A 24,628-nucleotide genomic window follows, 5' to 3' on the forward strand; every position below is an offset into this window, starting at 1 on the left:
TTAGTATGGATTAATTAAAAAAAWATATATATTTTCATGGTAGAACAGATTTGGGCAGATCATGATTGATCGTACTTTCCAGCACAATAGGTGGCGGCATGCACATAAACGATTGTTTGTGGACTGCAATGATCTCATAGAAGAAGAAGAAGAAGAATCTTTGTTCAAGTGGAATGGGAAGTATCGCGAGATCAGCGGGGCAGAAGGGGAAAGAGGAAGAGCGTAGCTAGTTAGCGAACAAGCTTTATATTCGTTAATATTGAAATAACATCCGATTTATAAATCCAATTTTGTAATTATAAACATATGTTGAGTCTACGTATTAATCGAACTACTGTCACACTCGATTAGACTACACAATGGATTCAAAGTCAATCAATCGGTCTCCGAGAGAAGAAGGGGAGCTCGAAGACGGAGAGATCTGCGATGATGACACCGAGGAAAATGTGTTTGCGCAGCAGCAGGGTAAAAAGAGGCCTAGTAGCATGAATAACAGCAACTCCTCACGGAATACACGAAAATTGAAACAACCGGCCCGAAATGTACTACCTGTCGTGGGTAGCCAGCCTACAGATTTTCGACTTTTAATTCCATACAACCGCGGACCTCATTCGCACAGTTCCGGCTTTACCGCAAACCACAGACAGCAAGGCGGACCAAGTGGACCCGACCGGCCGCCACTGGGACCACGCTGTGACCAGAGCCCGCGTTCCAGTTTCTGGGAACGAAGTCACACAGCCCTGGATCGATTGCGGCACCGGGGGAAACTAGATGACGGTCGCGGGGATTGGGGACGAGGAGGCTGGGGAGACGGGTGTGGGGGAGGGAGAGAGGCTGGTAGGCCTCCCCCTGGTCGTTATGGGCCCGGGGAGAATCACAGTAACAAGAATGAATCTCCCTCGAGAAGCAAACGTATCCTTTGGCATTCATCTCACGACATCTATGTAATTGTAAAGTGTGATACATTTGTTAGGCTTTTACCTTAACATTGTAACTACACATTGTAACATTTGTTTGGCTGGTTGTAGCTTCTAGCCTTGAATAGGCCTTGATTTCAGTGTAGTCATATAGGCCTTCGATTTCAGTGTAGTCATAATGCATCTAACTAACAACAGATCTGCCATTTTGTAATGACTTTTGATCATTACACAGCATTCCCCTCCCTATCATCAAGGCACAATTGATTAATACTTTTTTTTATTAATCAAAAACAAAATACCTAGTGTTATTGAGCTGGAAATGGGTTTTGGATTGAAATACATTTTTCTATTAGGGTCAAAGTCTGTAGCCTACCCATCTCATCAAACTCATAATCGTGCCTTTCCTTCACTCCCCGACCATAGAGAAGGTAATGATGGGGAGGAATCAGGTAAGAAACCAACAGATGCACAACAACAATGTTGCCAAAATCGAGAATGGGCTTGACGAGAGTTTTGAGGACCTGCTCACCAAGTACAAGCAGATTCAGCTGGAGCTGGAATGTATTAGAAAAGAAGAGAACCTGGTTCTGAAGCCCAAAGACCTGCCTGCTCAGAACGAGTCTGAGGTCTCTGCAAGTATTCCCCAAACCGAGCCATTACTCGACGCTAACAGTATTCCCAATGAAGCCGCTGCAGAGGATGCTGCAGAGGACCCGTCAGGCCCAGAGAAGATGGAGGAGAAAAGGGGTTTTCAGGCGTTCAATCTCAAACCTCTACGTCAGAAACTCCTCACTCCTGCAGAAATTGACGCGCTCAAAACAAAAACGGAAAAGAAAGACTCAGAGACGGAGGACAGTGACGTGGAAAAAGGTCAAGTTGAACCAGCTGCTATCCCGGCTGCTACTCCCAAAGGTGTGTAACAACCACTATATAACACAACACTGCAGCAATGTGGTAACAAACTGTTGCAACACCGTGAAGCAAATTTGACTCGACTATAATAAATAATGTATTGTTTTATTAGCCACAGTGTTAACACCCTGTGTGTGTTGTGTTCTGTCTTTTCAGGAGAGGAGGGAAAAGATGGTGTGGAGAAAGAGGCAGACAAAAAAGAGGGGGAGAAGGAAGAAAAAATATGTTGTGTTTGCTGTAGCAGGGAATCAGATTACCTGAAGAAAGAAGGTGAGAAGGATACAAAAGTCTGCTGTGTGTGCTGCAGCAAATCATCAGAGGACTCTACTAAATCCCCTGTTAAGGTATGAATCTATTTAAAAAAGGCAAAAACCTTTTCTACTTACCCAGAGTCAAGTGAACTTGTGGATACCATTTTTATGTCTCTGCATACAGTTTGAATTAAGTTGAAGTTAGTTTCTAGAGCCATTGCTAAGTAGCGTTAGTGCAATGACTGGAAGTCTATGGGATCAGCTAGCTGATTGTGCTAACGCTAGCAGATCTCATAGACTTCCAGTTATTGTGCTAAAACTAGTTAGTAATTCCAGAAACTAACTTCAACTTCCTTCAAACTACACACAGAGGTAGAAAAATGGTGTCTGTAGCTAGGTTTCCATCCAATTGGCGACAGATTTTCATGCGACTATTCTAAAATCCACATAAAGAAAATATGTTCATTTTCCCACCAGTAGTGTTTTCACCAAGCTGACTTGTTGCAGATAAAAATCAGTGTGTGATGACGTAGTGCACACCAAATGTACTTTCTCGCTTAAGTTTTCATGTACTGAATAAAAATGTAAACTTCAATGTGTTTCCATCGCATTTTCAACTCTACCGATAGTTTTGTCACAAACATTTGCGTTAAATAGCAAATGTGTCTACTCTGGTCTTGGCACCTGCGCTCTAGCCAACAGCTCGCAGATACATTGTGGGTAGGATAGTCTACATGATGAGATTATTATGGATAAGAGTGAGTGTGTCAAACGGCAGTCAAGCATTGATCATCATGTCACCAGAATAATACCATCGATATTTGTTGGAAAGGAGCGTCAAGATCACTGTGCACTTTTGGTGGTGAATTATAATTAATTTAATCTGTAGCCTAATAAACTGCATGGTTTCTGAGATGTAGTGGGAGGGCCTCACGCCATATCATCGTCTGACTCCATGTTGACTTCGGTAGGATGGTTATTATATCAATATTTGTGCATATAGGCGTTTCCACCGCCATTTCTAGCTAAATACATTTTACCGACGTAAATCCTACCATGTCGAGCAAACAACTGATCTGTCGTAATTTTTTACATTGGACCGACACTTCCTGTTTCCATTACAGCTGTCGTGATTATTATTATTTTTTATACAGTGTGACTTTACTCGAATAAAAAACTGAGTATCGAAACGTGGTTAATGAGTTCATCTGACTCTAGGTATGTTTTTTTTTGATAGCCAAAATCTCGAGCTATCCCCTTAAGGCATGGATCAAGAGTAAGTGATTCAAGGCACAAATATTAACTTGATGTGTGTTTGCAGCTCTTTTGAACGTTTGTCCAAATGTCCGCTGACACAATGTCTGAGTTGTGTGTATGTCAAGTTAGAATCTGGGTTATCCGGCCCTCCTCTGTCTCTCTGCAGCCTGGAGTGAAGGGGAGTAATGAAGATGAGGACCTGTCTGAGCTGCAGCTGCGTCTCCTGGCCCTGCAGTCAGCCAGCAGGAAGTGGCAGCAGAAAGAACAGCAAGTGATGAAGGAGAGCAAAGATAAGATCACCAAGGCCAAGCCCTCCCAGGAGAAGACATCCAGCTCCTCCAGTGCCAAACCACCAGAGAGGGGCAGAGTCACCACCAGGTCTGCCTCTGCTGCCTCGGAGAAGGCCAAAGCTCTGGCCAACAAGCCCCAGGAGAAGACCAAGGCTGGGGCAAAGCCTCCAGCGGAGAAGGGCAAAGCTCCGGTTAAGGGGTATCCAGGGAGGAAGACAGTCAGCCCAGGTGAGAAGGGCCTTTCTGCTTATTCAGATCCAAACTGTCCTCTATGTTGGTACCAAGCGTTCCATCACAATGACATTCTGATTTTGGAAATATTGGTCACATCTTGGTTCTTGTGTATTTTAATAATGCATTTTAGTGATGTAAAGTAAATGGGTTTTGATCCCCTAGGCTCAGCAGCAAAGCAGGCGTTCCGAAAGCAGCAGCTAAGGACGTGGAAGCTCCAACAGGAGAGAGACCAGGAGGAGCAGCGTAGACAGGAGGAGGAAGAACGTCGCCGGAGGGAGGAAGAGATCCGCAAGATCCGGGACCTTTCCAATCAGGACGAGCAGTACAACCGCTTCATGAAGCTGGTGGGCGGGTCTAAGCCGCCGCGCAACCGGAGCAAGGTAAGACGGACAGGGAGAGAGACCTTGCCCCACACCCAAGGCATTTCCTTTTAGGTTATCTGATTCCTTCAATTATATATGAACCTTTTTTAAACTGTATAGTCTCTGCTTAACACCTGCAATGTGGTATGTGGGGTTCTTTCTCTTAACTCTATTGGAATAGAGCTCTCCTATATTACTGTCAGTAGCATGGACATGCAACATAATTGAAGAAGAGAGCATGTGAGAGACAGACAAATGACACATTTCAATCTCAGTCCAAGGACAGCGACCACACCAGGAAGTCTTCTGGTAAACAGGGATTGGACACCTCAGGGAACCTCTACCAGTACGACAACTACGACGAGGTTGCCATGGATACCGATAGTGAGACCAATTCCCCAGGTGAGCAACCAGCTCACCTGCCGATGCACTCACTGCACTATTGAACATATCTGAAGTGATTTTATAGAACCCATCCAACATGCTAAAAGGATTGTTTATAGCTAAGGACATGGCCATCAATCCAGGCCTCTTATTGCAATGTTTGACAGTTTTATTTCTACGGCTGAATCTGATTTGTCTAAAATTCAGTTATTTTCTCTTTCAGCGTCTTCTCCAGTACATGATCCATTTGAGGTCCCAGGATGCTTCAGTCACATGCCTTTCCGTATGGATTCCCCCACTCAATGCAGAATGGTACGTTCCACCCCAAACTCTAAACAAGGACTGTTCTATGCATCTCTTATAGGGGTAACTAACAAGCTTCTTTCTTTCCAGGATTTGGGACAGCCACGTTTCCTGTCCGTCATTCCGTCTGCGCCCCCTCCACCCTTACCCCCAATGCCCCCACCCCCGGATGAGTTGGAGCCTCCCCCAAAGCCGCCTTTCGCTGACGAGGAAGAGGAAGAGGAGATGTTGCTCAGAGAGACCTGCCTCATGTCCATGGCCAACAAGAAGGTTCCACTGCCCGAGGTATAACACTAGATGGCTCCACAGGAGGACAAAGTGACATGCCTGTGTTATCTGTATAGTGTTAGGAGTAGAGGAGGGTTCCATTAGGTCCTAGTCATCCTCTGGAAAGTTAATTTGTCTCAACAGAAGATGCATATTTTTCACTCTTCTGTTAATTTACAAGTGTTAAACAATGTTCAAACTTATCTCGGTACCCTGCTATATCAGATGGGCAACTCAGTCATATCATTTTCCAGTTCTACAGCAGCACTTTGTCTTTGAACAGTGGACTTGGTGAATCTGGCTTTAAAAATGTATTTCTCCTCTGTAGGATATGACCCTTGACAGCAGCCCCCCCTCTCCCTCCCTCCTGGTCAGTCTGGTCCAACCAGTGCCCAGGAGCAACCCTAGTGTGGTCAGCCTCAACACGGCACCCCAGCCATGGAGCAACAAGTTCAGCCGAGGGCACCACCTTCCCAGGCTACCACTGATGGTAAGAATAATACCATAGGAGGAAATCAAAACATTGAGTGATGACCACATATCTGCCCTAGCCAGGCGAAGAAACCGTAGAGATCCAAATTGTTCACATTCGTTAACGTCCTGAAGAGCTTTCACTCTTTCAACCACAATTTTCTGGAATAGAGTTCATTTGTTGACCTATATTCCAAACTGTTTCAAACACTCATTGAAATATGCAGAAAATGTCTGTGGATTTGTGAATGATTCTTCTCTGAATGGGAAAACTGTCTTGTCTTGCATGTGCTGAAAACATGTTTTAAAATATGCTATTTTGAAATATTTGAACTTCAAAGTCATATTTTCCAACAATGACGTTCTACTTTTTTTTCAGCTGAACTGTGTTAAACAGGGATTTGGAGGCCATGGGTGTCTTTGTGCTCAGTAACTCCATGTAGTGTTGTCTTATGAGAACAATGAGTTGGCACTCACTCTGATACTGCCATAGGCAACACAGGTGGGCTCCCATAGACAGTACATTACAGCAGCACGTGTGCCCAATGACACCCGGCCTCAGCTATGTTCCCAGAGCGCTCTGGTTTCTCACCCATGTACAATAAGCTCACCTTAGACTGCATCCCAGGGCCCGTATTCACAAAGCTTCTCAGAGTAGGGGGGCTAATATAGGATACATTTAGCCTTTCAGATCATAATAAGACAGAGGTGACCTGATCCTAGATTGGCACTCCTATTTTGAGATTAATTGATTTTGAGTTGTGATGTCGGTGCCCATTCATCACAATGGCCAATTCAAAGCATACGTTTTATTGTTTCCCCAGCTCCCACGGCACAAGGCGGTGGTGGTACAACTGAACGGTTCAGACGACAGTGACTCAGACATGGAGGCCTGCAGCAGCTCTACACAGACACAATCTGTCTTTGGAGGCCTGGAGTTCATGATCAAGGAGGCACGCAGGAACGCAGAGGTACGTACATGTGTGTGTCCCAACAGATTGGCCTCTGAGGACGACCTCTCAATTTATATATGAATGGCAGAATCCTAATTTGAGATGTGTAATAATTGTATGTGGTTAAAGGGTGATGGGCTGTAATGCTCTTTCTCTCTCAACTTCCAGGCAGCGAAACCCAAACCGACTTCAGGACCTGAGAAGGAGAACAAGCCAGGCAGAACCCCGGAGMCTCTATCTGAAGAGAAGAAGACGGAGTATCGGCTGCTCAAAGAAGAAATAGCCAGGTATATTTTTTTTTAAGAGAATGGTCTGACAAAGTGAGATATAGTTTTTCCACCCAAGCATTGTCTATGGATGGGAAATTCATTAACGATTAATTAAAATTCAGTGCAATATTAATGGCACCAAAGTGAGAGAGGGTATTTCTTTAAAATGTCACTGATGGAACAGAGTGGACTACACTCACTGAAATTTAAACAATCTTTTTTGTTGTTGTCTGATGTAAGTAGGGAGAAGCAGAAGATTCTGAAGGACCACAGTCCCCGAGGTGTGCCCTCTCCTGCAGGCTCTGATCCTGATGTGGACTTCGCTGCCAAGGCAGCGGTCGAGCTGCAGCTGACCGAGGCAGAGACTAGGCTGACCAAACACGGGTGAGGCCCTCAAACACCAGAAGGAAAAAAAACACCTAGATGAAGGCTGATGCCCAAACACAATGGTATATTAAGTAATTGTCTCACATTAGGGAATTACTTGGACTTATGGTTTTCCATCTCTCACTCTACCCCTCCTTTCAGGAATCTGCTCCTGAAGGATGAGGCCATCCTGAGGCAGCTCTTACAGCAGGAGCAGAAGAAGGAGGAGGCATTGAAGGCAGCTGAGGCCAAAGTGGCCAAGCTCAAAGAACAGCTCCTGGCCTCAGAGAAGATAGTCAGTGCCAACAAGACTCTCCTCAACAGACTCCAGGAACAGGTGGGAGTTAAGAGCCAGGAAGGAACCCAGAGGGAATGAAACTCAATGGGAATGAGCTGTGAAGTAAATTCCTAGCCGAGGTATTTGCGCCTGGGTGGCCATGTTTATAGCAATGAGTCGGATGGCTGAGGGTTTTAGTCAGTGGAAGCTGAATCATGGAATAGGAGTTGTTTCTCCTGGTAATGTTTGGGAAAATGCCAAGCTAAAGGAATGTCTGTAAGGACAAGACATTTCATTCAGTTATTTTTTCCGTTGCCTTTGGAAGTGTATATAGCAGGTGTGGTCATGCCAACACTCCTCCTTGGAGTGATACTGGGTGTGCAGGCTTTCACTCAACACCTGATTCAGTTAACCAAGGTTCTGATGAGATATGTGTGTGTATGTATATATCTCATTTGTTACCACCCTTTTAACATCTGTCATGTATGTTTCCACCCTGTAGGTTCATCGTGTTCAGAACCGCGTGTCAGTGAAGAAGAACCACAGCCTGAAGCTGGAGGAGGTGCTGGTTCAAGCCCAGGCTGCCGCAGGCAGAAAGCCAGGCGGTCAGAAACGACGCACGGCCATCAGCCACTCCTCGGTGAGCACCGTACCACACCTTACCGACCCACACTATACCATGCCAGGGCCCTTGTTGATTGATAAAGCACAGAAATGTGTTCAACAAGGACATGTCCACTAGGGAACATCATAAATTGCTTTGAAGCGGAAAATGACTCTTATTGGACTTATTGTTCTAACACTTCCTCTGTTTCAAAATGTATATTCCCATTTCCTTTCTACCAAACACCAACCAGCTGTAAGTAAAGGCCAGAGTTCTCTAAACCATCTGTCTGCCCACCCTCCATTCTTCAGCCTGTGAAACGTCTGTGTGTGGAAGTCTCCGTCGCTCCCCGCGGCTCAGAAAGGCACTTCGCCGACCTCCTTGCCCAGAAGCAGCGTCTGCAGCAGCTGGAGTCAGAATACGCCTTCAAGATCCAGAAACTAAAGGAGGCCCAGGCCCTCCACAACAGAGGGGCGGTCCCTGAACCCCCTCCACCCCAGGCCGCCTCCACCCCTCTCCCCAGGGCTCGTCACCCCAGCATTCCCCCCACCAGCCCCTTCCCCCTGCCCCAGCCCTCCCTGCATGACCTCACCCAGGATAAACTCACCCTGGTCAGCAGCGAAGACCCTACCGAGACGGAGGAGAGCGACTTGGAACCTGCCGCCACAGCCAGGCCCTCGGCCCGGAGTGTTCGTAGACGCTCCTTCAGAGAGACCGGCTCCTTCACCAAGCCTAAGCTGGACTCTGGTGGGACTGGGCTGGTCAAGGATAGTCCAGCCAAGCCAGTCAGGGTTAAAGCCTCGGGGCCCGGGGAGCTGTTCCTGGGGCTAGAGGTGGAGGCCCTGCAGAGGAGGGACCAGCAGCAGGCCAGGCTGGGAGAGCTGCTGCTGGGGGAACTACGGGCGCTAGGAGGCACTGTTGAGAAACCCCCTTCTGGGAAGGTAAACCATAATATATCACTTTAACTGGCCTCGCAAACACTGAATTCAAATTCCCTTTTGTTGTGGTTTAAAAAATGCTGTCTTGACAGTTTTCTTATTTGGTTGATATGTGCAGTTACTGTAGCATACAGCACACTTGTCGGGTCTAAAACTATGTTTTTCATCTATTCTGCATGGTTGAGAGACTGTTTGTGTTCATGTTTGTGTTCATTACTTTGATGTGCAGGTGATATCGGAGGATGTGGACACCATGGCTGCCCAATCAGGCTGTGCCGAGCTGAAGCCTGTCCCGTTTGGACCGTATCGCAGCCCTCTCCTGGTCTTTAAGTCTTATCGGTAGGTGGCTGGTTCACTGCTAGGGTTGCTCCCAATTGCTCGTGCCAGGAACAACACCCTGCCATCAATCAAACCTTTCCATCTTGTCCCTTTCTTCAGGTTCAGTCCATACTTTCGGACCAAGGAGAAGTTATCACTCAGTTCTGTGTCTTACAGCAATGTTGTAGCGCCCAAAACGTGTTTCTGTCGCTTTGACCTCACGGGCACATGCAATGACGATGACTGCCAGTGGTAAGTCCTTCCTCCTAGTGTGTGTGTGTAAACAGGCATGTGAATATAGACTCATGTCTGTTTCATTATAACCAACCAACCTCTCCCTTTTGGGTGATCTGGTCTATGTTTCTAGGCAGCACATGAGAAACTGCGCTTTTGGTGGAAACCAGCTGTTCCAGGATATCCTATCGTACAACCTGGCCCTGATTGGCTGCTCTGAGAGCAGTACTACTGATGTCATCAATGTTGCCACAGGTAATAGAACCACACTGCCATCTGGCAATATTTAAATACCATTGAGCTTAGAATGTATCTTGGTGATTGATTTATTCCAAATAGTTCACTATTCCATGATAAATACATGAGGCTTTTACTGACAATGGTTGATTGGTTGTACTATTTTCAGAGAAGTATATAAAACAGCTGTTTGGGGCTAACAACGATCGCATGGGGATGGACCAGAAGGCTGTTCTACTCGTCAGCAAAGTGAACGAAAGCAAAAGACATGGTGAGATTTCCATACCATTCCTACACTATCCTTACACTCAGCAGTTAAGGTTGAACACACTATTGAGCAGTTGATGTCTTTTAGAAAATGTTCACGACTAGAACCCTTCTGCCTTGTTCAACTTGTGTTTTGTCTAGTCCCTCCCTTCACCACGTGTAAGGATCTCAGGAGGTGGAGGCCTCAGCCCGCTCACCAGGCTAGCCCAAACACAGGGGACGACAGCTGGGACGAGAGTAGAGACACTGGTCCAGTCAAATACGGTGAGAACTGGTTAGTCAGTAGGCTCATCTCCTAGCAACAAACCAGTCTTCCAAGCAGAATTACAGCTCATCTGAAGCGCGGTGTAGATAATGGTAGCAGCACTAACAGTGATTGCTTCTCTTCAGTTGTGCAGAACTGGAGATCTGACCTTAAACCTCTGCTGTTTGTCTGTTTCCTTCCCTGTCACAGACGGTTGTTCCAAGAGAAGTCTGTCTGTTGCCCTGGATGTGTGTGTGACCCCAGACGACAAGCGCTACTTCATTAGTGAAACTGACGACATATCTAACCTGGAGACCAGTGTCCTAGAGAGCCCCCGCAACGCACAGCTCTGGATCAAACTGGCCTTCAAGTACCTCAGCCAGAAAGAAGTGTAAGTGGATGCCCCTCAAATACAGACCCTCCGGAGTGTTAAGTTGTGTCACTGAGTGTATTTTTAACCTTAACCTGGTTTAGGCTGAATGGATAATGCAAATAGATTTTCTGCCAAGCAGCGGCTACTCTTCCTGGGGTCTAGCAAAATTAAGGCAGTTTATAAAATGTTAAAAACATTACAATACATTCACAGATTTCACAACACACTGTGTGCCCTCAGGCTCCTACTCCACCACTACCACGTATCTACAGTACTAAATCCATGTGTATGTTATCCTGTGTTAATGCATGTGTCTGTGCCAATGTTTGTTGCTTCACAGTCCCCGCTGTTCCGTAAGGTGTGTTTTRTTTAATCAGTTTTTAAAATCTAATTTTACTGCTTTTACAATTACTTGATGCGGAATAGAGTTCCATGTAGTCATGGCTCTGTGTGCCTCCCATAGTCTGTTCTGGGGACTGTGAAGAGACCTCTTGTGGCATGTCTTGTGGGGTATGCATGGGTGTCAGAGCTATGTGCTAATAGTTTAGACAGTCAGCTCGGTGCATTCAACATGTCAATACCTCTCATAAATACAAGTATTGATGAAGTCAATCTCTCCTCCACTTTCAGCCAGGAGAGATTGACATGCATATATGATGTGATATGCAATATAATGTGTTATGTTGCTTCCTTGTAGGTCAGCGGCTGAGTGCCTGGACGCTTCGTTGAACACTCTGTCTCGGGCCCTGGAAGACAACCGGGACAACCCAGAGATCTGGTGCTATTACCTGTCTCTGTTCTCCCGCCGAGGGAAGAGGGATGAGGTGCAGGAGATGTGTGAGATGGCTGTGGAGCACGCCCCCGACTACCAGGTCTGGTGGAGTGTAAGTTCTCATGTCCAACCAAACCCTCTGTTGACCTACTGTGGGGCATTTCCTCTACAGGGCTTTGTGTGTCCATCTGAGGCCTGGCTGTAGAGCGCATAGTTCAGGACCTTTGGTTTCGCAGTCCTGATGGGTTTTATTTTCCTTGGACACTTGATGTTATTGATTGGCTGAAGATGACCGCTCACCTGGTCTCCCAGGTAGAAGTGAGTCCTTTGTTAAATAGCACAGAGGAATATCAGCAGGACTGGATGTAACCGCTGTCTTTTCCCCTTCCCTAGTACCTAACCACGGAGAGCTTGTTTGAGGGGAAGGACTATGTGTGTGGTCGCCTGCTGCAGTACCTGCTGGACTGTGTGGGGACTAGTGGTCTCTCTGAGAGGCTGTCCTTCCAGCTATTGGAGTCTCTACTCTACAGGGTCCAACTCAGTGTGTTCACAGGCCGGCTACAGAATGCCCTGGCCATCCTACAGGTAAGAGACTGCAAAAAAAGTCAGTCGTGAGCGCCACCAATATAGCTGCGTACATCAATATTCGGTTCCAAGCCATATGACACCTTACTGCTGCAATCAGGCCAAACAAACTCATACCTCTTAGATTAGCTACTGCTATACAAAATGCAAAAGGTTCCCAAGATGCTCAAGGGCGAACGATAACCTGTTCATTTCAGAATGCCTTGAAGTCAGTCACTGAGCGGTGCATTGCTGATTACCTGACCATAAGTGACCGTTGCCTGGTCTGGCTGTCCTTCATCCACCTAACGGAGTTTGACCGCCTGCCGGCCAGTCTGTACGACCCGGCTAACTCCAACCCCTCCAGGGTGGTCAGCATCGAGGCCTTCACCCTCCCTTGGAGAACACCTCTCGACGTCCGCACAGAGCCTGACACACTAATCGCTGTGTTCGAAGGTGAGCCGTCACCATCGACACGGGGTTCAGCTACACCCACATAGAAACTGACCATGCTTTTTCCAGGTTTCCTACTTAGTTTTTTCACACAATTATGTTGACTTTTTCCACAGTTGCTCATGGTAGTTTATAGGTTATTTGGACATAAAACTATTATGCTTCTAGTTGTGCTATTTCCGCTCAGTCACTAGGCTTCAGTTTTTCTGGCACAGTAGACTTGTAAATGTAGTGGACAGCTGAGAGAGAGAGGGGCATTGATGTCATACTGGTTTGTTCAACCCTTTAGATGCACTGCGTCAGTGCACAGACCAGACTCTGCCTCCCAGTGAGAGAACCCTGGCCTGTCTGCCTCTACACACTAACCTCATCACTACCTATAGCCTGCTGGGAAGGTAAGCTCAACGCTGGCTTTCTGCTAGCTGTGTGTGTGCGTGCCGAACCCAATAAAATCAGGCTTGTGTGTTTGGGCATGCTAGGTGTTAACCCTTTACATTTGTACACGTATACGCGATAAAAATGGCAGATCTGGGCACTAACAAGCMGCTAAATTGGAACGTAGTGGCTGTACAGTAACATGCTACAAATGATATCAGAGCTCAGTCTCTGTGCTTCACCGTTCTGAACTTGAGCACCGTACTCGACAAGAAGTTTCCCCCATCCCTCCGACTAATTGGGCAAATTTAGATTTTTTTTTTCTTGTCTGAGTGAGGGTAATGCTGTAAAAGAGGACTTCATGTATTTTGAAAGATAAGACGTTGAGGATTATAATAAATACTGATTTGATGTCATACAAGCAAGACAAACACCCATGAGTCCAAATGTGCACTTAACATTTCCAAATCATAAAACTCATGTCATATACAGTGTCAACGTTTATGATCACTATGTTTGATGTACAGTTAGGTTATGACGCCATGTCATCTTCTGAGTCGTTTTGAACAGAATAAGCGTGTTTATTGTGATGAACATTTGCCACGTCACACGCACCTGAATGAGCTCAGGACTCATTTCTTTGCGCACAAGAATTGCGATCTGTTTCTCTGAATTGCCTTGTGAAAGCCTAACACTGCAACATAGTATTTTATAACTTATAAAACRCATATTGGCGGTCTAAAGCGTTGCATCGCTACAGATCCTAGTTCGATATTGGGCTGTCGCAGCTGGCCGCGACAGAGACGCTGGGGAGGGTTTGGCCAGCCGGGATGTCCTTCTCCCATTGCGCACATGGARGCTGACARGGTCGCCAGGTGTACGGTGTTTCCTCTGACACATTGGTGTGGCTGGCTTCTGGGTTAAGCGTGCTTTGTGTCAAGAAGCAGTGCGGCTTGGCGGGGTTGTGTTTTGGAGGACGCATGGCTCTCGACCTTCGCCTCTCCRGAGTCCGTACGGGAGTTGCAGCGATGGGACAAGATTAACTACCAATTGGATATGATGAAACTGGGGAGAYAAAATATAAATCATACTGGCTTTGAAACCACGCCCACCTGACCTAGATTGCGATTTACAGTGGAGCGTTTCTGGATTGCGTAAACGACAGTAATTGTGTGATGGCTTGTTCTAGTTCCTCAATGGCACGGCTAGGCAAGCTCATCAAAGCACCTTATAGTGTAATGACTCTTTGTCATAAGCGCATTGAAATTGCTTAGGAACTGTGAACACTTTGGAGAGGTGTGTGGCCACTTGTAGACACCAGTTAGTTCTCTCCATCAACCTTGTTATTTTTTTGTTGTGTTATGTTTCACCTACCCCACATTTTCCAGGAATATTCTTATGTTAATGAATGTATCCAGAATATTTTCTGATTTTGTTATCAACAAATGTGGCAAAAAGTGCATGCTTTTAAAATGCACATAAAATCAAGTGTTATGTTTGGATTCAGTCTTTTCAGCCAAACTGTGTACTCACCTTTTGGTCTAATCATTTTCCCAAATGCTCCAAACTGTTCTCTTTCAATTGCTCATATTTCTTCTGTAAGAAACATTTCAATTTACCACTATCCATATAGGCAAATTCCAACGAGTGTAAAAGGTTAGTGTGTGTGTTTTTGTGGTTGTCATAACTCTACTAATGTTTCTGCTAGTCTTAACTAAAACATAATAAAACTGACTTGCACCCTGTAGGTACGATGCAGGCCTGGAGCTGTGTGAGTCCCTGTTGGCACTGTGCCCGCATTCATGTGCCCTGTTGGATGCCCTGTCTGGCCTGTACGTGGGGAAGGGTGATGGAGAGCAGGGTGTTGGGGTGTGGCTACGGGCACTGTCCCAGTGTCCACACAACGCAGAGGTCTTCTACCACACCTGCAAGTTCCTCATGGCTCAGGTCAGTCTCCCTGTCAGTGGGCTGTCTGGAGCTCCTTTTTAATACAACTTTATGTAGCCATCCCCTTAGGGCCAGTTAAGCAAGGCATAGTCAATTTACATTTAACTGTCATTCTGTCATCTCAACTAACATTCTCCACAGGATTCACAGAAGATTTTTCATTTGACAAGAAATTTTACCGTACTATTTAAGAGCTGAATCCTTTCCATTTTTTGCTTGAATGTCTCATGTTGCTTGTACACAGTTACTAGCATGACCTAGCTAGCCTGTCTCATGTTGCTTGTACACAGTTACTAGCATGACCTAGCTAGCCTGTCTCATGTATCTCTGAACAGGAGAAGTCCAGTTGCATCGCTCCTCTGTTCCGGGGGTTCGTCCTGTCTTTCTGTGACGAGGAGAGAAGTGACCAGCAACCTGTGGATGTGCTACGGTTAGTCAGTTACTCCTCCAACTTAAGCAGAAATGAATGTTGTAACTCCTAAAACGTCAGAAACAACCTGACTTTTTGTAAACGAAGTTGCTTTCTTTCTCTAGTGGTATACGGTTGAATGTTCCATGAATTAATGTGATCTCCACTTCTTTTCAAGGTACATCCTTGGTATTCCAACAGAGGACATCCTAAGAGGCCCAGTTATCAAAAAACAACTTAAAGAGCAGCTTAGCCACCAGATGCCTTACCTAAACCTCGTCCATTGGTAAGTATTGTGACATGCCGGCTGACCCTGCACTACACAGAAGCCCAGCTCTTATTCTTATATGGCAGTTCAATGCACCGTCGTTAACATTTATCGGTAACAGTTTACAATAAGGTTATAATTAGATTATTAAAAATGTAGAAATACAAGAAGACACGACGACAGTTGGGCTTCCTGATCATAACAATTTTTTACAGTGAGACAATATTTCATTTTTTGGTGTCTTGTCTTGCAGTCTGTGGCAGTGGGTGCACGGTAACGTTGGGGAGGCGATGGATGCATTTGAGAGAGCCCTCGGAGCCGTAATGCAGCTAGATGTTCTTCACAAGCTGTGGATAGAGTGAGTCTTGTCTTACAACAAGTTCTCAGCATGCGTCCATTGCATTCAGCCTCTCACCTACCATTGTCATCCATAAGGATAGTACTATCATCCCATGGGGTGAACGGGACACGTCTGAAGAGAGTCAAGCCATACTTAACAAGCCAGATTGGAAGATCCTTATAGTAATTATAGCAGGCACATATAAAATAAAAGGGCCTCGAGGTAGTACAAGCTTTAATCAGGATGACAATCTAATCAGACCACAGTGTGGTTGGTTAGCAGCTATCCTCTGAGGGGCTGCCATAGGAATGTCATGTCCACACATCCAGGTGGGGGAGGGCCCAGAGACCTAACCCAACTAACAGTCTAACTGTTCTCTCTCCAGTTATCTCCTCTTTACCAGCAGTAAGCTAGCTGGGAGCCCATCCAACAGCAGAGAGCTCCGGGTGTTATCAGACCTGGTTCAGCGTTGTCTAGTAACTGTCCCGTCTAGGCTTGAGGTTCCGTTCAGCTCAGCCCAGTACTGGAACTGCTTCAGATTTCACAACAAGGTAGGTAACTGGGACATGTTCAGCGGGGAATAACATTGTGAACGTTCTGATAGAAATATACACAGTGTACAAAAAATATTTTCATGACATAGACTGACCAGGTGAATGCTATGATCTCTTATTGATGTAACCTGTTAAATCCATTTCAGTCAGTGTAGGTGAAGGGGAGGAGACAGGTTAAAGAACGATTTGTAATCCTTGAGACAATTGAGACATGGATTGTATGTGTGCCATTCAGAGGGTGAATGGGCCAGACAAAAGTTTTAAGTGCCTTTGCACGGGGTATTGTAGTAGGTGCCGTGCGCACTGGTTCCTATGTTTGTCAGGAATTGACAGTGTTTCACTTTCGTCGGTTAGTGGCATTGTTTGCGTCTTTAATTTAAACGTGTTCATATTTGCAAACCTCTGGACTTGTGCTCGTTCAGGTTGTCTCCCACTACCTGAGCTGTCTGCCTCATACCCAGCACCCCCATGTCCTGGAGAGACTACGATACACCATGCCCACCAATGCTGAACTTGCCCTGAGGTACGCAAAGCACTCGATAGACACAGCAGACAAACTAGGAGCCAATTGTAGCTAACTAGTTCTGCTTGCTTGGACATAGACAGAAGGTTATAGAGGTTGAAATCTATTCCCGTTGGAATGATGTTTTGGCGAATTGTTATTGTTAAACTGTAGCCTGCTGGGTTTATTAGTCACTGTTATGTCTGCAGTTATCTGTTTGTGGTATATGTTATAGTGTTATGGCTGGGTCTAATATTTCTTGTCTTGGGCCTGTAGTGTGCAGACGGTTTGATTTGTTGTTGTATAGGTTGCTGCATCAAGAATGGCAGGATGGAAACATAGAACATCTGAAATTCCAAGCCAGAATGTTGAGCAGTAGCGTTCCAAACTGTCTGGCCAACTGGAAAATGTAAGTCCAACTCTCTCCTCTTCGCTGAACAGCACTTGTGCTGCTGGTATGGCAACAAGGTGAATATTTTTTCTAGATGGATTCTCACTGTTCTTCTACTGCACTTATCAAATGCACTTTTTCACATACATATTGTGGCTTCTGTCCGACTTCAATCGCTGCTGCACAGGCAATTCCTGCTATTCAAGTGCTGACAGGCTTTTGTGCTGTGTGTTTTTCGGCAGAGTGATCGCTGTGGAGAGGGAACTGAAGGAGCGCTCCGAGGTGAGTTAGTAGGGGTGGGTGGGCAGGGGGGAATGAAAGAAGTGAGATGGGGCAGTGAGACGGTTGAGTAATAGACTGGTAAAGGAGTGGATGGATGAAGGTAATAGTTTAGGGAGAGGAATATTGACATGGAGGGAGAGAGGACTGTAAATCAGCAGGGGCTGGTTTGGATGGAAAGTAAATGATGCATGTTGGTCTGTTGATTCTGTGTTGCTGTCACAACCTCTTGTGTGTCGGTGTTTCACTTTGCATATTTACCTTGACCCAGCTGTCCCATGATCTTCCCTTCATTTTGTTGTAATCTATTTCTTCCCTACAGGCTATTATCAGTGTTCGCCACAATGTAATGTATGACAGTTAAAAGGCTTACATCTGACCACGGTGACAAAATGGAATGGTTGGATGTTGTTTGGTGTATTAGAGTAAAAACTATACTAGTCACTAAAACCACTGACCTTATTCCATGCTCTTTCTCCTGTTTTGTCCTTGTCCTCCGCTAAACTGACATGTGGCTCCCCCGTTTGGTGTTTTCCTTTGTTGTAGGTCCGGCTTCTTTATCAGCAAGCCCTGCAAAACCTTCCACTGTGTGCCACCCTATGGAAAGATGTAATTCCCCATTCAGTTACTATCTAACACACACACCTCAGCAAAAAAAAAAGTTTCAACTTTTTTGTTCCACCTGGCAGATAATGCACGCATGTTCAACTACCCCCCCTTCCCCTTCCCTCTCTGTCCCTTTCCAGCGCCTGCTGTTTGAAGCTGCGGAGGGAGGTAAAACTGATAAACTGAGGAAACTTGTTGACAAGTGTCAAGAGGTGGGAGTGAGTCTAAGTGAGCCCCTAAATTTATGCTCGAGCAAAATGGAGGGAGAGGAGCACTGAGGATCAAAAAAACTAGATTCAATCTATCAGACCAGACCACTGCCTAGTTTAGCCAGATAGGGGCAGACTCTGCTGCTAGCTGTCTTAGCAGCCCTCCCGCAGTAGCACTCTCCCTGGGCGGTCGGGAGGTGTCCGCCCCTACGCAGGATGGTTGTTCGGTCATCCCTGAAGCCAATGAATGAACTCCCTCCTCCCTGTCCAAACTCTGGGCCACGCACTCAGGGTTCTATCACCTAACATCATGTACGTAAGTATAGACCTGCTAACTAAGTGACATCTTTGCTGTTCTGTTTTTAATTTACATATTTTTTTTCTCGTACTGTCAATTTTAATTTGGCTTTTATTTGTACCTTTATGTACGGGGTTGGAGGAGTTGAGACTATGACATCCTGACAGGGATGTTGACATACGTCTGTCTTGAGTGGTTTTTTAAAGGATGTTTTCCCCAATAGCAGCAGCGAGCGTTACTATCTACAGTATGTGTAACTTTTTGTTTTCCAGTGTCTTCCAAGGGAAGAGATAAATGACTAGTTTATTTCGATATTTGTTTTAAGTGATAAAAAAAAAAAAAGTAACCACATGAAAATGAAATGGCCAGCCATGGTGACAACAAAATGGCTGCCTGCATAAGTATTTCTATTTGGCCTCTATCATCACTGACACGTTTATTTTTGAGACTGCCAGCCACAGACTGCTGAATGCTGTGATCTCCTCTCCGCCAGTTGACCAGCGGGGAAGATCCTTTAAACGCATCACTAGGCGATGATAGTCAAACATTTATTAGTTTAAATGTTCTCATGTGCAATTTTGTTTTTGTAAAAAATATATTATAATGGTTAAGAGTATTTGAGGAGGAGCCAAGGATGAAAGTATTTCAACTGTTTTTGTATGTTGAAATTGAATGTGTTTATATTAAATTATTTTCTATTTTATTCTGTTCTGTCTTCATTTGCTTTGTAAGATTTGGTTGGGTTTGGGCAAAGAGGGAACCTTCTCAACTAGAGTGAAAACAGATGTGAATATGTTCCATCAAGCACATAGGAGTCAGACCATAAATAACAAACATGATCCAAATAATTTTCTTTATACGTCCCACATTTCAAACACTCAACATTTAAAACTTATTTGACCTTACTGTGACATTTGGTAATATCATTCAACAAACATGTCCTTACATTAGTGTTTGCGTTATATTATTTTTGGTAAACGACTTGACAATATTACATTTCCTCTATAGGCCAACTGATGATTCACAAACCATAGATCAACTAGGAGGTCCAATCTTTCTAAATACTTTAAAATATATATATTTATCCCTAGAAAAAAGGGACGCAACAAAAATATTAACAATTATAATTCTTTACAAACTATTCCACAGAGGTCATATAATTGTCGAAGTATGGTGACAGTTACTGTGTATGTACTGATATTTCAAGTACTTGAGAGTTGCTTAAAAATAACACTGTTAGACCACTTCCATGTGTATGTATCTGAGGGTCACCTCAATGTTATCTATACCTCATGATGACTTATCCATGCCCCAACCTGTTAACAGTGTGGTGGTGCTGAAGTGACACTGCTTGCCACGTGGGTTAGAGTCTGGAGAGAGGTGTACTACACATAGGAGTGGGCAGGGGGACTAGCACCAGCAAGGAGTTAGGCGTCCTCTTCCAATTACAGTGTGAGAGAGACGAGGGCGTCACATGACTGTTTCTCCATGTCTTCGGAGTTCACTGAGAACAAACTGGGGCGGCGCTGCCCTTTCTTTAGCCTGTGTGTTGTCCAATAGAGAAGCCTGCTGAGATCCTCCCTGAAATGAGGGCTGAGGAGCATGTAGAGCAAGGGGTCCAGACAGGAGGGCAGGGGCCCCACGAACAGCAGGATGGCCTTAGCCACCTTAGGGCTGGAGAGCTGGAGGAGGGAGGAGAAGGAGGGAAGTGTCACAGGGAAAGAGAGGAGGCAGTTGGTGAAGAGGAGGCAGGCCATAAGTTTGGTCACAGAGTACTCCTGGACAGTGACTCCCTCTTTCTCTGCTGTGTCTCTGTCCATGTGGCAGTAGTGTCTGGTATAGATGGATATCATCAGGAGGTAACACAGAGAGTTGAGCAGCACCAGGGCCGTGGCGTAGCTGTAGCCCAAACGGGAAGAGTGTCCGTAGGGAGAGGCCACGCAGAGAGAGGAGACCCCATACTCACCCATAGTGAGGGGAGGTAAGGCGGCAATGGCTCCAGCCAGGAAGCAACACAGAGCTGAGATACCTTGAGCACACCCCCACCCCAATGGAATCTTCCTGGCCTCAGTCTCGGCCCACTGTGAGCCACGGACAGTACATCCACGATCTAAGACAACTGCCGTCAACAGGAAGACACTGGCCTCTGAGGAGAAGACTGACAAAAAGTCAAATATCCAGCAACCTGGCCCACCCTCCCACCACGCACCATAATCAGTATAGTGGTCAAATGAAATGCCGTCTAGTACAGCCAGGGCGGCGCTAGAGACGCCATTGAGGAGGTGGACCCAGGCCAGGACTCCCAGTAGATGCTGGGTAGGAGAGGTCGGGGACTTCGAGGAGAGGGCGATGGATACCAGGACCAGGGAGTTAGACACCAAGGAGAGGATGACGATAATCCAAACAGCGACTCGCACCAGCCAGCTCCCAAATAAACTCTGACATGACTGGAACGGACCTGGGGACAAACTGTTGTCAATCAACTACCTCAGTATTAGATCCATGACAGTGTCAAATGAAGTATGTATGGGCATGGAATCCACTACGGTCCTATCGAGGTACAGAGTGTGTATGGACATGGAATCCACTACGGTCCTATAGAGGTACAGAGTGTGTATGGGCATGGAATCCACTACGGTCCTATAAGAGGTACAGAGTGTGTATGGGCATGGAATCCACTACGGTCCTATAGAGGTACAGAGTGTGTATGGGCATAGAATCCACTACGGTCCTACAGAGTGTGCAGGCTTTTGTTCCAGCTTAACATGAACACACCTGATTAAACCAATTACAGACCTACCTTGGGCTGGGGAACAGTGGACAGGGTGCTGGGGTCTGGCGTCTACCTCACTCTCCACCAGGAAGTTATTCTGGTCTCTAGCGTCCTCTATAAGCAAATGGTAAGTAATCATTACTTTCACTTAATACACCAAACAAAACACAAAACATATTTCAAGGATGGTTTTTGAAGGTATGTTCTTTGGTTGGCTATGATGTGTATTTCCTTTCCAGTGATGAGATCTTTACTGATGTTCTCCGTTTTCCAGATGTAGGGGGATTTTGAGTTTTCTCCAGGTACAAAGGCACAGCACTGGAAGGCGTAGGGCATCTCCACTACCCTGAGAACAATGCATAGCTTATGGTAAGACAGCTGCACACAACCCCATAACACTTACTGCACTACATTCACTCACACGCTGTCTCACCTTGAGTTGAAATAGTTTTAAAGGGGCCCAGTTTAATCGTTAACTCTGTCCCCTACCTGAGTTTAGGTAGTCTCTGGACAGGTAGTGTGTGTCTCAGGGCAGTGTTGCCAGCGAGTCTGAGGTGTGTGAGGTCCTGAAAGCCTTCCATAGGGACGGAGGACAGCAGGTTGGAGCTGAGGTCACTGAGGGAATGGATTAAGAAACACAGATAAAGAGAAGATACTTTATTTCAATTGTATGTCTGCATGTCTGTCAGAGTTTCTCAAACTCTGTCCTGGGGTGCACATTTTGGTTTTTGCCTTAGCATTAGACAGCTGATTCAAATAATCAAAGATTGTTCGAATCAGCTGTGTAGTGTTCTGGCTGTTTTAAAGACTGTTCTTTTGTTCTTTAATATCATTTACATTTCGAGGGAATACACACAGACACACAACGATGCCCATCTTTTAGAGTAGTTCTTTCAAAAAATGTGTAATCGGGAAAAAGTTATGACATTCTTCGGGGAATTGCCAGAGACCTCACAATACCATATCACCTCACAATACCATATCACCTCACAATACCATATCACCTCACAATACCATATCACGATACTTAGGTGTTGATACTATACGTATTGCGAATTCGATACTGTGATTCGATGTTACAAACATTTTGCTCACTATATGTCTGCTGCAGAGGGACAAGAGAGAGRCATGATAAAACAAGTTTTGATCAGTCATGGAAATGCAAGAAATATCACACAGTAATTTCTTTCTGGCTTTCATTATTGTCCTGTTACCATGCCAAGCTAGAATTTGTACATTGTATTGTCAGAAATGTCAAGTGTAGAAAAAGAGGTCTGCTAAGAAGGGTGGGTTTCTTTAGGATTCAGATTAGGCATAGATGCTTGTAATGTCCAACTGGTTTAGTCATGATGATAAATAACACTGACATAACATCATGACACCCCTCCAAGACCTCCTCATGTATACACCAAATGCCATTCTGTTTGGGCTGTACATTGTGAGATGAATATCTCACATTAAAATGGCCACATAATTTCATGCTGTCTTTCATTATGGTCCTACATCATAAGTGTTGATGCTGTTCACATGGGAAACCATCAAACCAGGCGAATTTGAGTCAATTTTGGATTTGGATTTGAGAGTCAATCTATCATAACTTGTACTGCATATGAAATCTGTGGTTCAGGATTGTTTCGCTTGAGCTGAATAGGCAATATGTAGTATTTATTTATTACGTTTATTTGTCAGGGACAATGTACAACAAAACAAATCTCAGAATAAGTGATGTGTTGCACRAGATTTAGCTTATTAATTTACATCTGCAGTCCCTGGGCAGGTGAACATACACTATATCAAATAAAATTKTATTGGTCACATACACATGGTTAGCAGATGTCAATGCGAGTGTAGCGAAATGCTTGTGCTTCTAGTTCCGACAGTGCAGTAATATCTAACAAGTAATTTAACAATTCCCCAACAACTACCTAATACACACAAATCTAAAGGGGTGAATGAGAATATGCACATATAAATATATGGATGAGCGATAGCCGAGCGGCACAGGCAAGGTGCAATAGATGGTATAAAATACAGTATATACATATGATATGGGTAATGTAAGATATGTAAACATTTAAAGTGGTATTGTATAAAGTGTCTAGTGATCCATTTATTAAAATGGCCAGTGATTGGGTCTCAGTGTAGGCAGCAGCCTCTCTGAGTTAGTGATTGCTGTTTAGCAGTCTGATGGCCTTGAGATAGAAGCTGTTTTTCATTCTCTCGGTCCCAGCTTTGATGCACCTGTACTGACCTCGCCTTCTGGATGGTAGRGGTGTGCCCCCGCAGTGGCTCGGGTGGTTGTTGTCCTTGATGATCTTTTTGGCCTTCCTGTGACATCAGATGCTGTAGGTGTCATGGAGGGCAGGTAGTTTGCCCCCGGTGATGCGTTGTGCAGACCACACCACCCTCTGGAGAGCCTTGCGGTTGAGGGCGGTGCAGTTGCCCTAACAGGCTGTGATACAGCCCGACAGGATGCTCTCGATTGTGCATCAGTAAAAGTTTGTCAGGGTTTTGGGTGACAAGCCAAATTTCTTCAGCCTCCTGAGGTTGAAGAGGCACTGTTGTGCCTTCTTCACCACACTGTCTTTGTGGGTGAACCATTTCAGTTTGTCTGTGATGTGTACGCAGAGGAACTTAAAACTTTCCACCTTCTCCACTGCTGTCCCTTCGATGTGGATAGGGGGGTGCTCCCTCTGCTGTTTTCTGAAGTACACGATCATCTCCTTTGTTTTGTTGAAGTTAAGTGAGAGGTTGTTTTCCTGACACCACACTCCGAGTGCCCTCACCTCCTCCCTGTAGGCTGTCTCGTCGTAGTTGTTAATCAATCCCACTACTATTGTGTCATCTGCAAACTTGATGATTGAGTTGGGGGTGTGAGGGTCAGCGAAGTGGAGATGTTGTTTCCTTGTAGTCCGTGATTTCCTGTAGACCCTGCCACATTTGTCTCGTGTCTGAGCCGTTGAATTGCGACTCCACTTTGTCCCTGAACCGGCACTCCTTGCGGAGTGAATAACTACACTGTTTATATTCAGCCGTATTCCCAGACSTCTTTCATGGTTAAATGCGGTGGTTCGCGCTTTCAGTTTTGCGCGAATGKCGCCATCCATCCACGGTTTCTGGTTAGGGTAGATTTTAATAGTCACAGTGGGTACAATAT

The 24,628-nt window shown here is 45.4% G+C and overlaps 2 protein-coding genes across 4 annotated transcripts in view; one reads left to right on the forward strand and one right to left on the reverse strand.

Annotated features, from left to right (window-relative positions):
- The first annotated feature begins 175 nt into the window (after positions 1-175).
- On the forward strand, positions 176-19,136 carry LOC111962710 (zinc finger C3H1 domain-containing protein). 3 transcript variants are annotated; one of them, XM_023986005.2, is made up of 35 exons: positions 176-912; positions 1,344-1,832; positions 1,989-2,176; positions 3,507-3,858; positions 4,027-4,244; positions 4,502-4,628; positions 4,834-4,922; positions 5,004-5,198; positions 5,509-5,670; positions 6,476-6,622; positions 6,773-6,891; positions 7,114-7,257; positions 7,402-7,576; positions 8,019-8,156; positions 8,432-9,061; positions 9,288-9,397; positions 9,497-9,628; positions 9,744-9,865; positions 10,017-10,118; positions 10,256-10,378; positions 10,569-10,749; positions 11,429-11,615; positions 11,897-12,088; positions 12,286-12,523; positions 12,810-12,915; positions 14,644-14,842; positions 15,178-15,272; positions 15,430-15,537; positions 15,773-15,877; positions 16,245-16,410; positions 16,836-16,936; positions 17,223-17,324; positions 17,549-17,588; positions 18,132-18,194; positions 18,332-19,136. In XM_023986005.2, the coding sequence occupies exons 1-35, from the start codon at positions 360-362 to the stop codon at positions 18,467-18,469; spliced, it is 6,336 nt and encodes a 2,111-aa protein (XP_023841773.1). In that variant the 5' UTR covers positions 176-359; the 3' UTR covers positions 18,470-19,136. The 3 variants fall into 3 exon arrangements, with proteins under 3 accessions (XP_023841773.1, XP_023841774.1, XP_023841775.1); XM_023986006.2 differs by having other exon boundaries at positions 7,117-7,257; XM_023986007.2 differs by having other exon boundaries at positions 4,502-4,610.
- Positions 19,137-19,537: 401 nt separating this feature from the next.
- The window catches only part of LOC111962712 (leucine-rich repeat-containing G-protein coupled receptor 5), a 31,699-nt gene continuing 26,608 nt past the window's right edge, over positions 19,538-24,628 (reverse strand). Inside the window, exons 13-16 of the mRNA XM_023986008.2 lie at positions 21,961-22,086; positions 21,726-21,817; positions 21,499-21,585; positions 19,538-21,156 (exon numbers count right to left, since the gene is read on the reverse strand). Of these exons, the coding sequence (XP_023841776.1) occupies positions 20,144-21,156; positions 21,499-21,585; positions 21,726-21,817; positions 21,961-22,086 (1,318 nt within the window). The 3' untranslated portion in view covers positions 19,538-20,143. The remainder of the gene's footprint in view (positions 21,157-21,498; positions 21,586-21,725; positions 21,818-21,960; positions 22,087-24,628) is intronic.

Source organism: Salvelinus sp. IW2-2015, linkage group LG4q.1:29 (assembly GCF_002910315.2).
Source record: "Salvelinus sp. IW2-2015 linkage group LG4q.1:29, ASM291031v2, whole genome shotgun sequence".
In the NCBI taxonomy this organism is placed as follows: domain Eukaryota; kingdom Metazoa; phylum Chordata; class Actinopteri; order Salmoniformes; family Salmonidae; genus Salvelinus; species Salvelinus sp. IW2-2015.